This window comes from Lutjanus erythropterus, chromosome 8 (genome assembly GCF_056507025.1).
Source record: "Lutjanus erythropterus isolate fLutEry1 chromosome 8, fLutEry1.hap2, whole genome shotgun sequence".
NCBI classification, from domain to species: domain Eukaryota; kingdom Metazoa; phylum Chordata; class Actinopteri; order Lutjaniformes; family Lutjanidae; genus Lutjanus; species Lutjanus erythropterus.
Genome location: NC_139324.1, coordinates 25,023,462 through 25,035,687, shown reverse-complemented (window position 1 = coordinate 25,035,687; position 12,226 = coordinate 25,023,462). Strand labels below are relative to the sequence as shown.

At 38.7% G+C, this 12,226-nt stretch overlaps 1 protein-coding gene across 2 annotated transcripts; it reads right to left on the bottom strand.

Moving 5' to 3' along the window:
• Positions 1-5,660: 5,660 nt before the first annotated feature.
• LOC146322891 (ankyrin repeat and SOCS box protein 9-like) lies at positions 5,661-11,884 on the bottom strand. 2 transcript variants are annotated; one of them, XM_084725011.1, is made up of 6 exons: positions 11,471-11,884; positions 11,252-11,331; positions 10,427-10,534; positions 8,512-8,662; positions 8,114-8,248; positions 6,002-6,446 (listed from the first exon to the last, which is right to left on the bottom strand). In XM_084725011.1, exons 1-6 carry the CDS (start codon positions 11,553-11,555, stop codon positions 6,214-6,216), a joined length of 792 nt encoding a protein of 263 aa, XP_084581137.1. In that variant the 5' UTR covers positions 11,556-11,884; the 3' UTR covers positions 6,002-6,213. The 2 variants fall into 2 exon arrangements, with proteins under 2 accessions (XP_084581136.1, XP_084581137.1); XM_084725010.1 differs by lacking the exons at positions 11,252-11,331; positions 11,471-11,884 and having other exon boundaries at positions 5,661-6,140; positions 6,240-6,446; positions 10,427-10,557.
• Positions 11,885-12,226: the final 342 nt, after the last annotated feature.

Sequence of the window (12,226 nt, the reverse complement as noted above, 5' to 3'; positions counted from 1 at the left end):
CATAGTTTTTGTTTAATATTATACTGTTTTTCTCCTTGTATAGTCAGGTCAGGCAGCAATAAAGAGCCTCTGCACACCCGCCTTTATCCTGAGATGTAAATGTCTCGGTCACTCAGCGGTCCTGCTTTGCATAAGTAGCCACACTCTCTAATAAACCCCTCATTAGTACAGAGGTGTCTAATTGAAAACATTGCAGTGTCTGACCTTACTAAACCTCTCCACGCTCACACCAAGGAGCCACAGGAGATCACTGTCTCCACTATCTCTGCTATTTGTTTTAATTACCCCGACACCGGCAAACTAAAAATACCAAAGCAATTACTGGCGAGTACAAGGACATGGCTCAACCCACTTGTAGCTTAGTAGCAACACTGATATCTATAACAAGATCCAGCTCGGAGCAATCAGGACGCACGAGGAATGATCACAACCGGGTTATTAGATGTGTGCATATAAGGGCTGTTTGGCATCAACATTTGCAGCTCGTTCGCAGTAGGTGGCGGCTGCTTGTATGCGAGAGGGATGATTAGAATGACTCCTGCAATAACGAGTAAACTAATCCTGTGTTGATTATAAACACTGGGCTCCTTTGGTTGTTGCAACATGTTTATTCCCTGAAGATTTGCTTTGTGTCGCTTGTTTTGTAGCTCATTCTACAACCCCAATTCCAAAGAAGTTTGGACATTGTGTGAAATGTAAATAAGAGAGTGCAATGATTTGCAAAAACCTTTCCCTATATTCAGTTGAATACAGCACAAAGACAAGATATTTAATCTTCAAACTTTCTGTAAATATGCTCTCGTTCTGATTTTGATGCCTGGAACACGAGGACATGTTCTTGTTTGATATATGACTTCAAGTCTCAACAGTTCGGGGTTTCTGTTGTCATATTTTGCACTTCATAATTCACCACACATTTTCAATGGGAGACAAGTTTGGACAGGGCAGGTCAGTCTAGTACCCGAACTCTTTTACTACCACGTTGTTGGAACACGTGCAGAATATGTCTTGACATTGTCTTACTGAAATAAGCAGGGGTGTCTCTGAAAAAGACTGGATGGTGGCATATGTGGCTTCAAAACCTGTATGTACCTTTCAGCATTAATGGGGCCTTCACAAATATGACAGTTACCTATGATGCCATGGGCACTAACACATCCTCACGGTCACAGATGCTGGATTTTTAAGTTTGGCGCTGGTAACAATCTGGATGGTCCTTTTTCTCTTTAGCCTTGAGGTCATGGCGTCTATGATTTCTGAGAACAAAAGAATTTACAATTATGTGAGTTTTTGATGCACTGCCACCTGAGGGGTCAAAGGTCACAGGTAGTTAGTGTTGGTTTTTGGCCCTGCTTACATCTCCCTGGATTCTCTGAATCTTTTAATGATATTATGGATTGTAGATGGTGAAATTTTTCTTAAACTGTCTGGCTAGTTTCCCACAAAGTGGTAAACCTCACCTCATCCATGCTCCTGACCCTTTCAGCCCTTTTAATATCCGATCGTGATACTATGATCTGTTACCAGTTCAGCTGTTTACCTTTTGAATGTTTGCAAACAGGCAATTCATTCCCAGTCTTTTGGTGCCTGTGTCCCAACTTTTTAGAATGTGTTGCAGGCATCAAATTCAATACAAGTGCATATTTATAAAAAACAATGAAGTTCATCAGTTTGACCACTAAATATCTTGTTATTGTATTCAAGTCAAAAATGATTTGTGAGTCATTGCATTCTGTTTTTTTACGCTTTACACAACATCCTAAAGTTTTTTGAATAGGAGTTGTATTTTAGTATTTCAGTTACTTCACTTCTTCTTCTAAAACCTCTCCATTAATAGCTGTTTGTTGGAGGAATGGGATAGTCTGAAGTGAGCGTGTGCGGTGGGTGTAAAACTTGCATTAGGGTACGTGTTCCCACTTTGCGCTATTTGAAGAGAAAGTGCCCTCATGCACTAAAATGAAAGAAAGAAAAAAAGCGATGGGGGTTAATGGAGTGTTTTCCTCTGGAGAATAAAAGTAAAAGCTTTGGTATCACACATAGGTGGGTTGATTTTACAGTAAGTGCATCCAAGTACCACACTGTACCTGACTAAATTTGTCTGAACCAGAGTTGTTCAGGTACACAGAGCAAAACACAACACCAACATCAGTGATGCCAAGATGCACTGCTGGGCTCGGGGTGGGGACAGGCGCCCCCTGGTGCCCCTGTATTTGAAAAGTATCCCTTGGATGCCCCTGTGGTAGATAAATCATGATGAAGTGCTCTCCAGGGTGCCCTTCAAGTAAGTGTCCACTAGGGCAGGGGTTCCTCAAGGGACCTCGTTTCTATCATTGAGTAAACTCATGACCTCTCACTAAGTGACAGTTTATGGATATATCTTATTATATTTAACCATGACAATAACAGGATAGAACAACTGGTGCAATTAACCGATTATTCCTTGTGAATACAGTACATTACAGTAACGACTTTCTTTGTACTTCTTACTTCTGGTACTTTTGTCACAGAGATGTAGGGATTGTGCGTTAAGTCACATAATAAAACAATTTTAATCTAAACCAGTGATTGGAACTGCTTCACCATAAATGCATCATGACTTTCAGCCCACTGTCACCCACAGCTGTTGCCTCTTATTTTCTGCACCTGCTCCTCGACAGCCTGAGTCCAACCACTGCCGGGACGGCTGTAGTGGGAAATTATTTGGGCAGTCATTTGACACTGATTACCAGACAGACGTCTCACCTGATTGTCCGTATTTCATTCTCATTCACTCAATACTGTATGTGAGGAGTCGGAGGCTCCTCCACTGTATTGATTTAACATTAAACACCAGTTAAATCGAAACACGGTTCAATGTGTGGCTGGCCTCGGGCACCCGTGTGATGTTTGAGGGTACAATGATTTAGTTCAAGTGGCAAATTGGGACGGGGTGGATTGATGGTGAAGTTAATGAGTGGTGCATTTAATAAGAACTGGTGCTTTTGTCACCATTAAGAGGATGTTGATGTTGAACTGCTTAGAATTTAAGGGTTCCAAAGAGTTCTCCCTGAAGGACTGGGTTTCAACTCCGCACCATTTGCTTTAGAAGAACCCTTTTTTGAAGAAAGGGTTTATCAAGGGCCTCAACCCTTTTTGTCCAAGGAACTCTTGTTGGAATTCATCATTTCTTCAAGGATTATTAAAAAACAGAGTGTTAAAAGATTTTGATGAAATCCTTTGAATATAAAAGAGATCTTGGTAGAACACCATGGGTGTGTTCTTGTTTACACCCTTAGATGCTGGAAATGTTCTGGATGGAACCCACAGAGAGGCTTCTGGGTGGGATCATGACACCATAGAAGGGTTCTCTGCAGGACCTCTCATATAGGGCACTTTTCCACCGATTTAGCTCTGGTTCTTGAACAAGTTTTGTTCAAGATTCTTGGAACCTTTTTACTATCTTATGACCCATTCTTTCCATTCGTTTCGTGTGGAACCATGTTCCAGCTGGGTACCAACTTTTCAGGTTCTGAACCATTTTATTTTTTGTGGAAATGCTCGGAACGCTTGAACCAGAATGAGGCTGGTTCAGTGTTGGTAGAAGAGGCCTATCATAGGGGGTCCTGGGTAGAACCTTTCATTGATGGTTCTTGCATTCTTGGAAGAATCGTCTGAAAGAGTTCCATGTGGAACCTTTCTACCAGGAACCAAAGAGGCTTCTTCAATGAAGAACAAGCCAAAGAATCATATATGGATCTAGTTAGCACTTTTATTTCTGAGCGTCCCACACACTGCCCTTTTAATCGTCTCTGTAAATGACCTACTGAACTCCATCTTCACTGTTTTCCCTGCCTTCCATCCTAAACCTGTTTTCTGCTCTCGCTCCTCCTCATGGGATCTGTCAGTCCCACTGATTGGCTGTAAGCACAGAACACACAGAGGTCAGAGGGTCAGCGAGCCCTCGAAGAGTTTTGGGTAAGGATGGTGACAGCTGACAGGCTGCTGGGAGCTTTGGAAACATCACCGAAAGATGGCTCACTCATATGCAATGTTTGTGTGACTTGTGTGGACAAAACTATTGAGAGAATCCAGAAGAAAAGATGGATCTGTTTTGCAATCCATGTTCCTCCTGCTGCAGGCAGTGGATAAACAGATAATTACCATGAAATCATCATGAATACTAGATTAGGGCAATGGAAAAAACTAGTGACCTAAATAAAACAGTGTATTGTTTGGTTTTTATCATCTGAATTAACAGAAATAAATATGTTCTCTTCCTCAGGTTTTTATAAGTAATAAGGGACCACAAGATAATTAGAAGCTAATAAATGCCCGATTCTTCATTTAACATCTGCAAAGCTCCATTTCTCAGACAAAGGTCTGTATCCTCATGGAAAACTGGGTTATGATGTGTTCAGTCATATAATGAAGCGTCACTTTGAAAGCATTGTGCATGCATTTGGTGTTTGTTAGGGGATTGTTTGTTTCGTATGATCCTTGTGCTGTGTATGTCTTTTGTTTTTTAAATATACTTTTCAGTCTCTTGGAAAACAACTGTTCAACACACACTCTGTCAACAGCAAACCCAGAACATCAGATTGTTTGGAGTTTTAATAGAATGAAAATTTCTATATACTTACACCACTTGTAAGCCTGGATGGGATTATGTGATCACTTGCATGTGTGTGTACATGTGCATGATCAATGGACCTGCAGCTTTCCTGCAGCTAATCTTGCATACTTCTGCATGATCAGCCTAATTTTCTTTATTCATTTTCACAGCTGTGTGCAGAAGGACCGCTGAGATTCACAATTTTTTTTTTAAAAAACTTTAAAAACCTTTTTTTTAGTGCCTCCACATCAGCAACAGCCAGGGCCAGAGGGTTTATGTTTTGATTCAAAGTTGGCACAAATGACCACAGTGGCCTCACATCCATGTAATATCTGAATGCAATATCTCAGGAACACTTGGAAGAAGTTTTTTAAAATTTGGCACAAACGTCCACTTGAAGTCAAGGATGAACTGAATAGATTTTGGCGGTCAAAGGTCACTGTGACCTGAGAAAACATGTTTTTGGCCATAACTCAGACAGAGTTATGACTCAGATGTCTAATAGGATACTAGCAGTGCTGGAGAATAACTACTAATATGTAATTAGTTATATGAGATTAAATTACAAAGTAAATGCAATTATAATCCATTACAGTCCATCCATTACAAAATATGTAAGTACATTATAGTTACTTAACAAAATGTTGGTGATCACAAAGGGGATACATCTAAATATTATTTCTGGGTTGCCTGTCAGAGATCTGCACTCTACTGAGTTTTTGCCTCTTTTCAAACATAATCTGTGGGCAAATCATACGGTGCGTGTCTTAAACCTGCACACTGTATGTCCTGTGGATAGTAACCACCAACAGTCCCTAAGACTCTTTTTACTATCATAAATCACGAACAAAAGAAGCAATTCCTCACGTTTAAAGAGATAGAACCAAAATGTTTGACATTTTTTGCTTGGAAAACCATCAATTGATCTGAATTTTTGGCAACTGCTTTCCTTTTTGATCGATTAATTGATCATTGCAGCTCTAGAGTTTAATGTAATGTTGATCTAAAGCAGAAAAATATAATACAGCAGTATCAAAAACAGCAACACACAATATAAGCTGCATGTGGATACTTGTGTAATTTGAAAAATATTGTTTCACTTTATTAAACTTCGTTTAACATTAATTTAGCAACATTCAATAAACCTTATGAGCCCATATTCACATTTTAAATAATTCCCATGTTATTGTTTATTCATATTTAATTCTAAGAACTTGCTCCAAGACTTCACTTAGAAGTCCAGATTGATCTTGAGAATCAGTTTGTTTACAGAGGAGTGTCACAAAGGGGAATAACAGTTAATTACCATCACAATCATGAACCATGATGCAGTCTTTTCACGACTAAGATAAAGCAAGATCGCCCCCTGCTGACAGAGCAGTGAAATGATGAGTTTCTCAGAGTGTTGGATCTCCTCCTGGGTCTGATTGGTAGAGCAGATACTGTTTGACTTCTGTGGGAAGGTGAAGGTCGTAAATCCCATCCAGCCTCTGCTTGCCCACAGTTTTCCTGATGTGCAGTCGGCACAGCTGCATCAGAGGAGACACTCCTGGGCAGGAGCCGGATGATAGAGAAATGTTTTCATTAACGTAAAAAGGCCATGAAAACCCCCCAGAGTGAGGCTACTTGGTTAGTTTGGGTTGAATACCTCCTGCCTGTCTCAGCAGCCTCTCCACCGGGCTGCTGGGAGCTGCGAGGTCCAGCGGCTGTTTGCCCTCGGAGTTCCTGAGGAAACGGTCGGCCCCGTGGTCGAGCAGGACAGACACCATCTCAGGGCTGGACAGACGAGCGGCGATATGCAGCGGCGAGTCTCCAGACACACTGTCACCAGACACACAGCTGTTCACACTGGCACCTGCAGGAGAGCAGAGACTAATGAGGTCTGATGTCCTCACAGTCTGTCAGCTCACTTAAAGCTTGTCTTCTTCTACAACACAGAACACCATTTATCCTCTTCACTGCTCACATAAAAGACTTTGGGACATTTCTTCTAAACTGAATTTATTCATGTGATGAATATTCTAATAAAAAAAATATTTCACTTTGCTTTGAGAGCACAAAGGCAAACAGTGCATTCACACAACAACTGTATTTAGGCATCATTTTGAGATACTTGTATTTTTAGAGCAGTAGTCAGCATTATTAGAAAAAATACTATTGTGGACTATAAAGTTTATTGTTAAACTATAAAATACTGTAGAGCATCTGGCAGTATGGGTGTACCGGGGGTTTTGCTTCCTAATATTGGCATCTACCCCCAAAATCCAGCATGTGCTGTTCTCTACAGCTTAAAGTCCTGCATTTAAAATGTCACTTTAAGTTAAATGTACTGTAAATGCACTGTAATGTAAATATGCGAATATTATCAGGAAAATATACATAAAAGTATTACAAATAAAATTACTCATAATGTATGGCCCCTGCTAGTTTTATGCTGTAGTATTACTGATGCATGGAAGGTGGAGCTAATTTTAACTATCATCAACAGCAATGAAGATGCTTTGTTTATTTATGCAATTTATTCATCTGTAAAGTAGCCCCAACTAAATATCTATAGATGTCAAATAAATGCGGCAGAGTAAAAAGTACTTAATTTTCCAATGAATTACTGTGGAATGGAATTATAGAGTATCATAAAATGGAAATACTCGAGTGTATGTGTAAGCATAACTACCAAAAATTGTGTTATTATTACAAGTACAGTACATGAGTAAATGCATTAGTTACATTCCACTGCTGTGTATTAATGCAGTATTAAATGGCTCAATATTAAATTTCACCTTACATTTATTGCATCAACAATAAAACTCTAATACTCTAATATATAAAATGCTACAATACTCTGAAAGGGGCCTTTGTGCATTATGAATATATTTACTTCTGGTGCTCTTTGTACATTATCCTGCTTTTTACACACACACACAAAAAAATCAATGGTTGGTCACAAAATATTACTTTTAACATGATTCTATTGCTCCACCACAGTCGATGATCAGAAATGTCATCACTGACCAATCAGAATCAAGTATTTAATAAGAGGCATATAATAATTTTCATTATATAAATGACATGAATACTTCTTCCAACACCAGAAACAAGTTGTTTTGGTCTTTAAGTAATGACATTATTTAGTCCTTGGCTACACTGGCTTTACTCCCTCATTAACTGGGGTTTTATAGACTTCACTGCTGTATGTGTGAAAATAATAACAACCATTGCAAAATTAACAAACTGTTTTCCTTTAAATACTTTTCTGAGCTTTTATGAAGGTGTCAGGATGCAGAAATGGCCATAAAATATTATTGTTACTGCACCAAATAAGGAGACATGTTGTGTTTTATTTGGTTTACATGTTATGCACAAAGATAAATTAATTACATTTGTTTGCCAAGAAGTCAAAGACAAATAAATTTACAGTGTGTTATCCAACGGAGTGATGTTACTGATGTTATTAAGGTCAGCAACTCCTCCTCAGCCAAAAGCACACACACATTTATAGGAGAGGTTAAAAGTTATTCTCACCAAGTTGAAGCAGTTTCCTCACAGTACTCAGGTGCCGATTGGAGCAGGCAACATGGAGGGGGGCGCCTGATTGGTCGATGTACTGATCCACATCTGCACCGTACAGAACAAGATGCTCAATGCACTCTGGGTGACCTGGACAGGGTTACCAGAATCATCACAATGAGACGTGATGCACCTGACGGGATGAGCTTTGAAATCTGCTTGCACTTGCACAGAATATGCATCGTTTTACTTTGTAGACTGCACCAACGCTGACTATTTTTAATGGGCTTGATTATACGTCACTCAGATGTGCTTTTCTGACGCTTTGGCACTCTTTGTACATTTTCTATTGACTGACAGTACAGGTTCAGCATGGATTATCTGTGTATACAGATTGGAATGTGACCTCTGACCTTCTGCTGCAGCCCTGTGGATTGGAGAGCTGGACTGGCTGCTCCCTGAGGGCGACGCTCCGTGTCGAAGGAGCAGCGATACGCAGGACACATGGCCCCGGGCGCACGCTTCAGACAGGGGCGTCTGTCCGTCCACTGTTGAACTGTTCACCTGACATGGGCACAGATATTTTTGACACAATGCACCAGAACGTCTCTACAAAAGTCATAACAATAAACAAATCAGGCAAAAGTTATGATATTTATATGGTGAGTACATCAGGTGAGCAAGTGGGTGGCAACAGATTACATCTAATCAGGATTAAATCATAGAACTTCAGCAATTAATTGATTAATCGATAATTAATCGGTTAAGAAAAAAAGTCCAAATTCTCTGATTTCAACTTCTTAAATGTGAATTTTTTTTGTTCCTTTACTCTACGAGTAAACTGAATATCGTTGCGTTGTGAGTAAAACAAGACATTTGAGGACATCATTACAGGCTGTGGGAAACACTTTTTCTGATATTTTAAAACAATCAACTAATAATCGATTAATTGAAAAAATAATTGACAGATTGAAAATAATCATCAGTTGCAGCCCTATTACACAATCAGATTACAAAAAATAAGTACTAAAATCTGCAATTAGATTATAGTTACATTGTCAGTTTATTTGATAACATCTTTAATATGCTGCACTTTTAAAACTCTGGAACTGTTTTTAATGACAGTTAATGCTCTATTAACTCATAAAATGGACCTGCATTTACACAAGTCATGAACATTCATGTTAGTGAGACCAAAAGATCCTTTCTATGACTTTATGTAAAACAGCATGAATTTCACATTCATTTACAGAAGTACAGTATTCAAGTATAATTTCAAGGTATGCTACTTGTACTCTCCTGCAATATTTCCTTTCCATGCCACTCTGTACTTCTGCAAAAGCAAACTTGTACTCTTTACTACACTATTTTTGATAAATGATTCATAAACACTTTATAATTAGGTTATCAATTAGGTTATAAACACTTTATAAATTATTAATGAGTTCCAATGTACTCATTTAACTCATAAAAAGCACATTTGACAAAAGTTGTTTTTTAAAAATGATGATTATTATGGATAATGTAGTTTTTATTCCTTTTTATTTACAATGAAAAGGATGAACATTTTGAGTTTAAGTGCTCTTCTTGTGCTACAAGACTCCTTATTGCCTTTGATAAAAAAAAAAACCCCAGCAGCAACAAAAACTTACACAAAAGAAACAGCATCCAACATATTGCAGAATACACACAGTTCACCTGTAGTTTGCATTCGTTGCATCTCAAAACATTTAAATTAATGTATTTGCATTGAAAATGTTTTGAGATATTTAAAGAGAAAAAATAATATTTGTGGAACTCACGATTTTTGTGGCTGCAACCATGTTTTTTAGTGTAAGGTGCAACATTTTCCAAAAGTAATCCAAAAGTATTCAGATTAGATTATATATTTTTTTGTTATCTAATGGATTCTGTTACTAATTGCACTAAATGCCATGTAATTTGTATTGAATAACTACATGTGACTGCATTTCAAAATAATCTGACCCAACCCTGAGCAGGTGTCAGTGAAGTGATCATAATTTAAAAAGAAACAGTAATAAGAACCTTTAATGTAGCAAAACAAATTCTCCACTGATTATATTTATACAACACCGTGTTTACTGCAAATCTGCTGTCAAACCTACAGTGCACTGTGGTGGTTTGACTTTGTACCCGCAGATTTCTCTTTGTTAATGTGTAATTGTGCATGCACGGATGTGTCTGCGTGCTCGCTCGTATGTGTGTCTGGTAAATCTGTTATAAACATGCAGCAGCACAAAGTTAAATCCAGCAATAATTGATATGTTTTCCTCCTAACTAGACTAGAGACAATGACGCCTTACTGACATTTGCCCCGTTTTCCATCAGAAGCTTGGAGCAGGCCACGTGGCCTTGCCTGCTCGCTCCATGGAGGGGAGAAACCTGGTCCAGAGTATTCAGATTTACACATGTCCCCTGTGAACAACACACACAACATATAGATTCAATTAGGAGAATTAGGAGATTTGCTTCAAAATGAACTATCTACAACAAAATGACAAGTGCAGTCTTGTTACTTGCTTACTAATACATAACTTTTGTCTTCTTATGTCATTTTCATCTTGTTACATCTTTTGCATTGTTTTCATCCTCTTACATGTAATCTTCTTCTTGTTTTGTGTTACAAGCCATTTTCATCTTGTTACGTGTTTTATGTTGATTTCGTCTTGCTAAGTATCAGTTTGTCACCTTTTTTTAAACATTGTTTTCATCTTGTCATGTCTGTCTTGCCTGATATGCACTGATGGACACACCAAGGAATCCTCTTTTGTATTTATTATTGTTCCATCAATTCAGTCTTGAATGGAGAAACGGTGTACACAATGCCCTAATAAAAATGATCAATTATTCCCCCCAGATGCATTTAAAACTAAAGTTTGTTTTGAAAATATAGAGTAGAAAGTAATATTTGTGTTAAAATGTGGGGAGCAAAAATAAGAAATTGTCAGAAAAATAATTAGGCTACTCAAGTAAAGTACAGATACCTGAAAAATCTTATTAAGTACAGTACCTAAGTATCTGTACTTCATTATTTCGCACCTATGGGTTTTTCCACATAAGATGATTTTCAGACAGCAAAACTTTTCTTAACTGTATGTTATAATTATCTCTTCATGCATATTGTAACTTTACCTGTGCAATGAGTCTCTGCAGAGTGAGGACACGTCCATTAAAGGCAGCATCATGAAGTGGAGACCAGTCGGATTCGACATCTAGGAGCAGACATTAAAAACAACAGTCGGTATCACACTTTCAAATAACAAAAACATGCATTTAAATGACATGTTTGTGTGTAAAGCGGTAAATCAAGTCCAGCTGCAGTGTGAGCACACACTGCCAGCAGCTACTCACCACTCATCAAAGGGTTTGAGAAAAAAACAACATTCCCACTTTGACATGTTGAGTCTCGCGGAGTCTCTTCGTGTCCAGCAGACATACCTCACAGTGGCTGCTCCAAAAGGCTGCTTTATGGCCTGATTGTTTTGCCTTTTTTTTTTGCAATAGAGGCTTCAGTGTGTCCAAAACCCATCTGAGAGACGTTTGGTCCTCATCTGTGCTCAGTGTATTTGTGGCAGGTCTCTTATTGGTGCTGTGATGTCATTTCCTCTCAGACAAAAAGTGTTTGCCATGCAGGAAACAGGCTGGTTGAATGTAGCGGGTGGGTGGGTCTCCACCAGTGAAGGTGCAGAGGCAGCAGGAGAGGGGCCTGTTGAGCAGGTCTGTAATTTGTGTGTAATTCGACACTGTGCATCCACACCCATCCTCTGCAGCAGGCGCTGTTGAGGGAGGACTGGTTGAGGATGAGTTATTTTATTACAGGTTTAAGAAAACTTTGTTGGCCAACTAAAAACCCAACTGGGGAACTTGGAGTACGAGGGAAATCAAATATTTATCAGATATAATAATGCATAATAAAGTTTAATTGTTTACAGACCTTCGGAATAAATTTGCATGGACAAACCAAGAATGTTTCTATGAATTAGTGCCAGAACACCTTGAGGGCCTGACGTGGGAAAAAAATAACCAATTAACTGGCAGAATATGCCGCTAACATGCCGCTGAAGGAAGATCTGAAACAAGTCACTGCAAAAGTTGTATGACAAATGG

Bases quoted from the DNA above. Each gene is read 5' to 3' on its own strand.
- LOC146322891 (XM_084725011.1), bottom strand. From the start codon at position 11,555: ATGTCTGCTGGACACGAAGAGACTCCGCGAGACTCAACATGTCAAAGT. The intron at 11,332-11,470 runs GTGAGTAGCTGC...GTCTGCTCCTAG, and splicing joins CTCAAACCCTTTGATGAGTG to ATGTCGAATCCGACTGGTCT. The intron at 8,663-10,426 runs GTCAGTAAGGCG...TGCCCATGTCAG, and splicing joins TGATGGAAAACGGGGCAAAT to GTGAACAGTTCAACAGTGGA.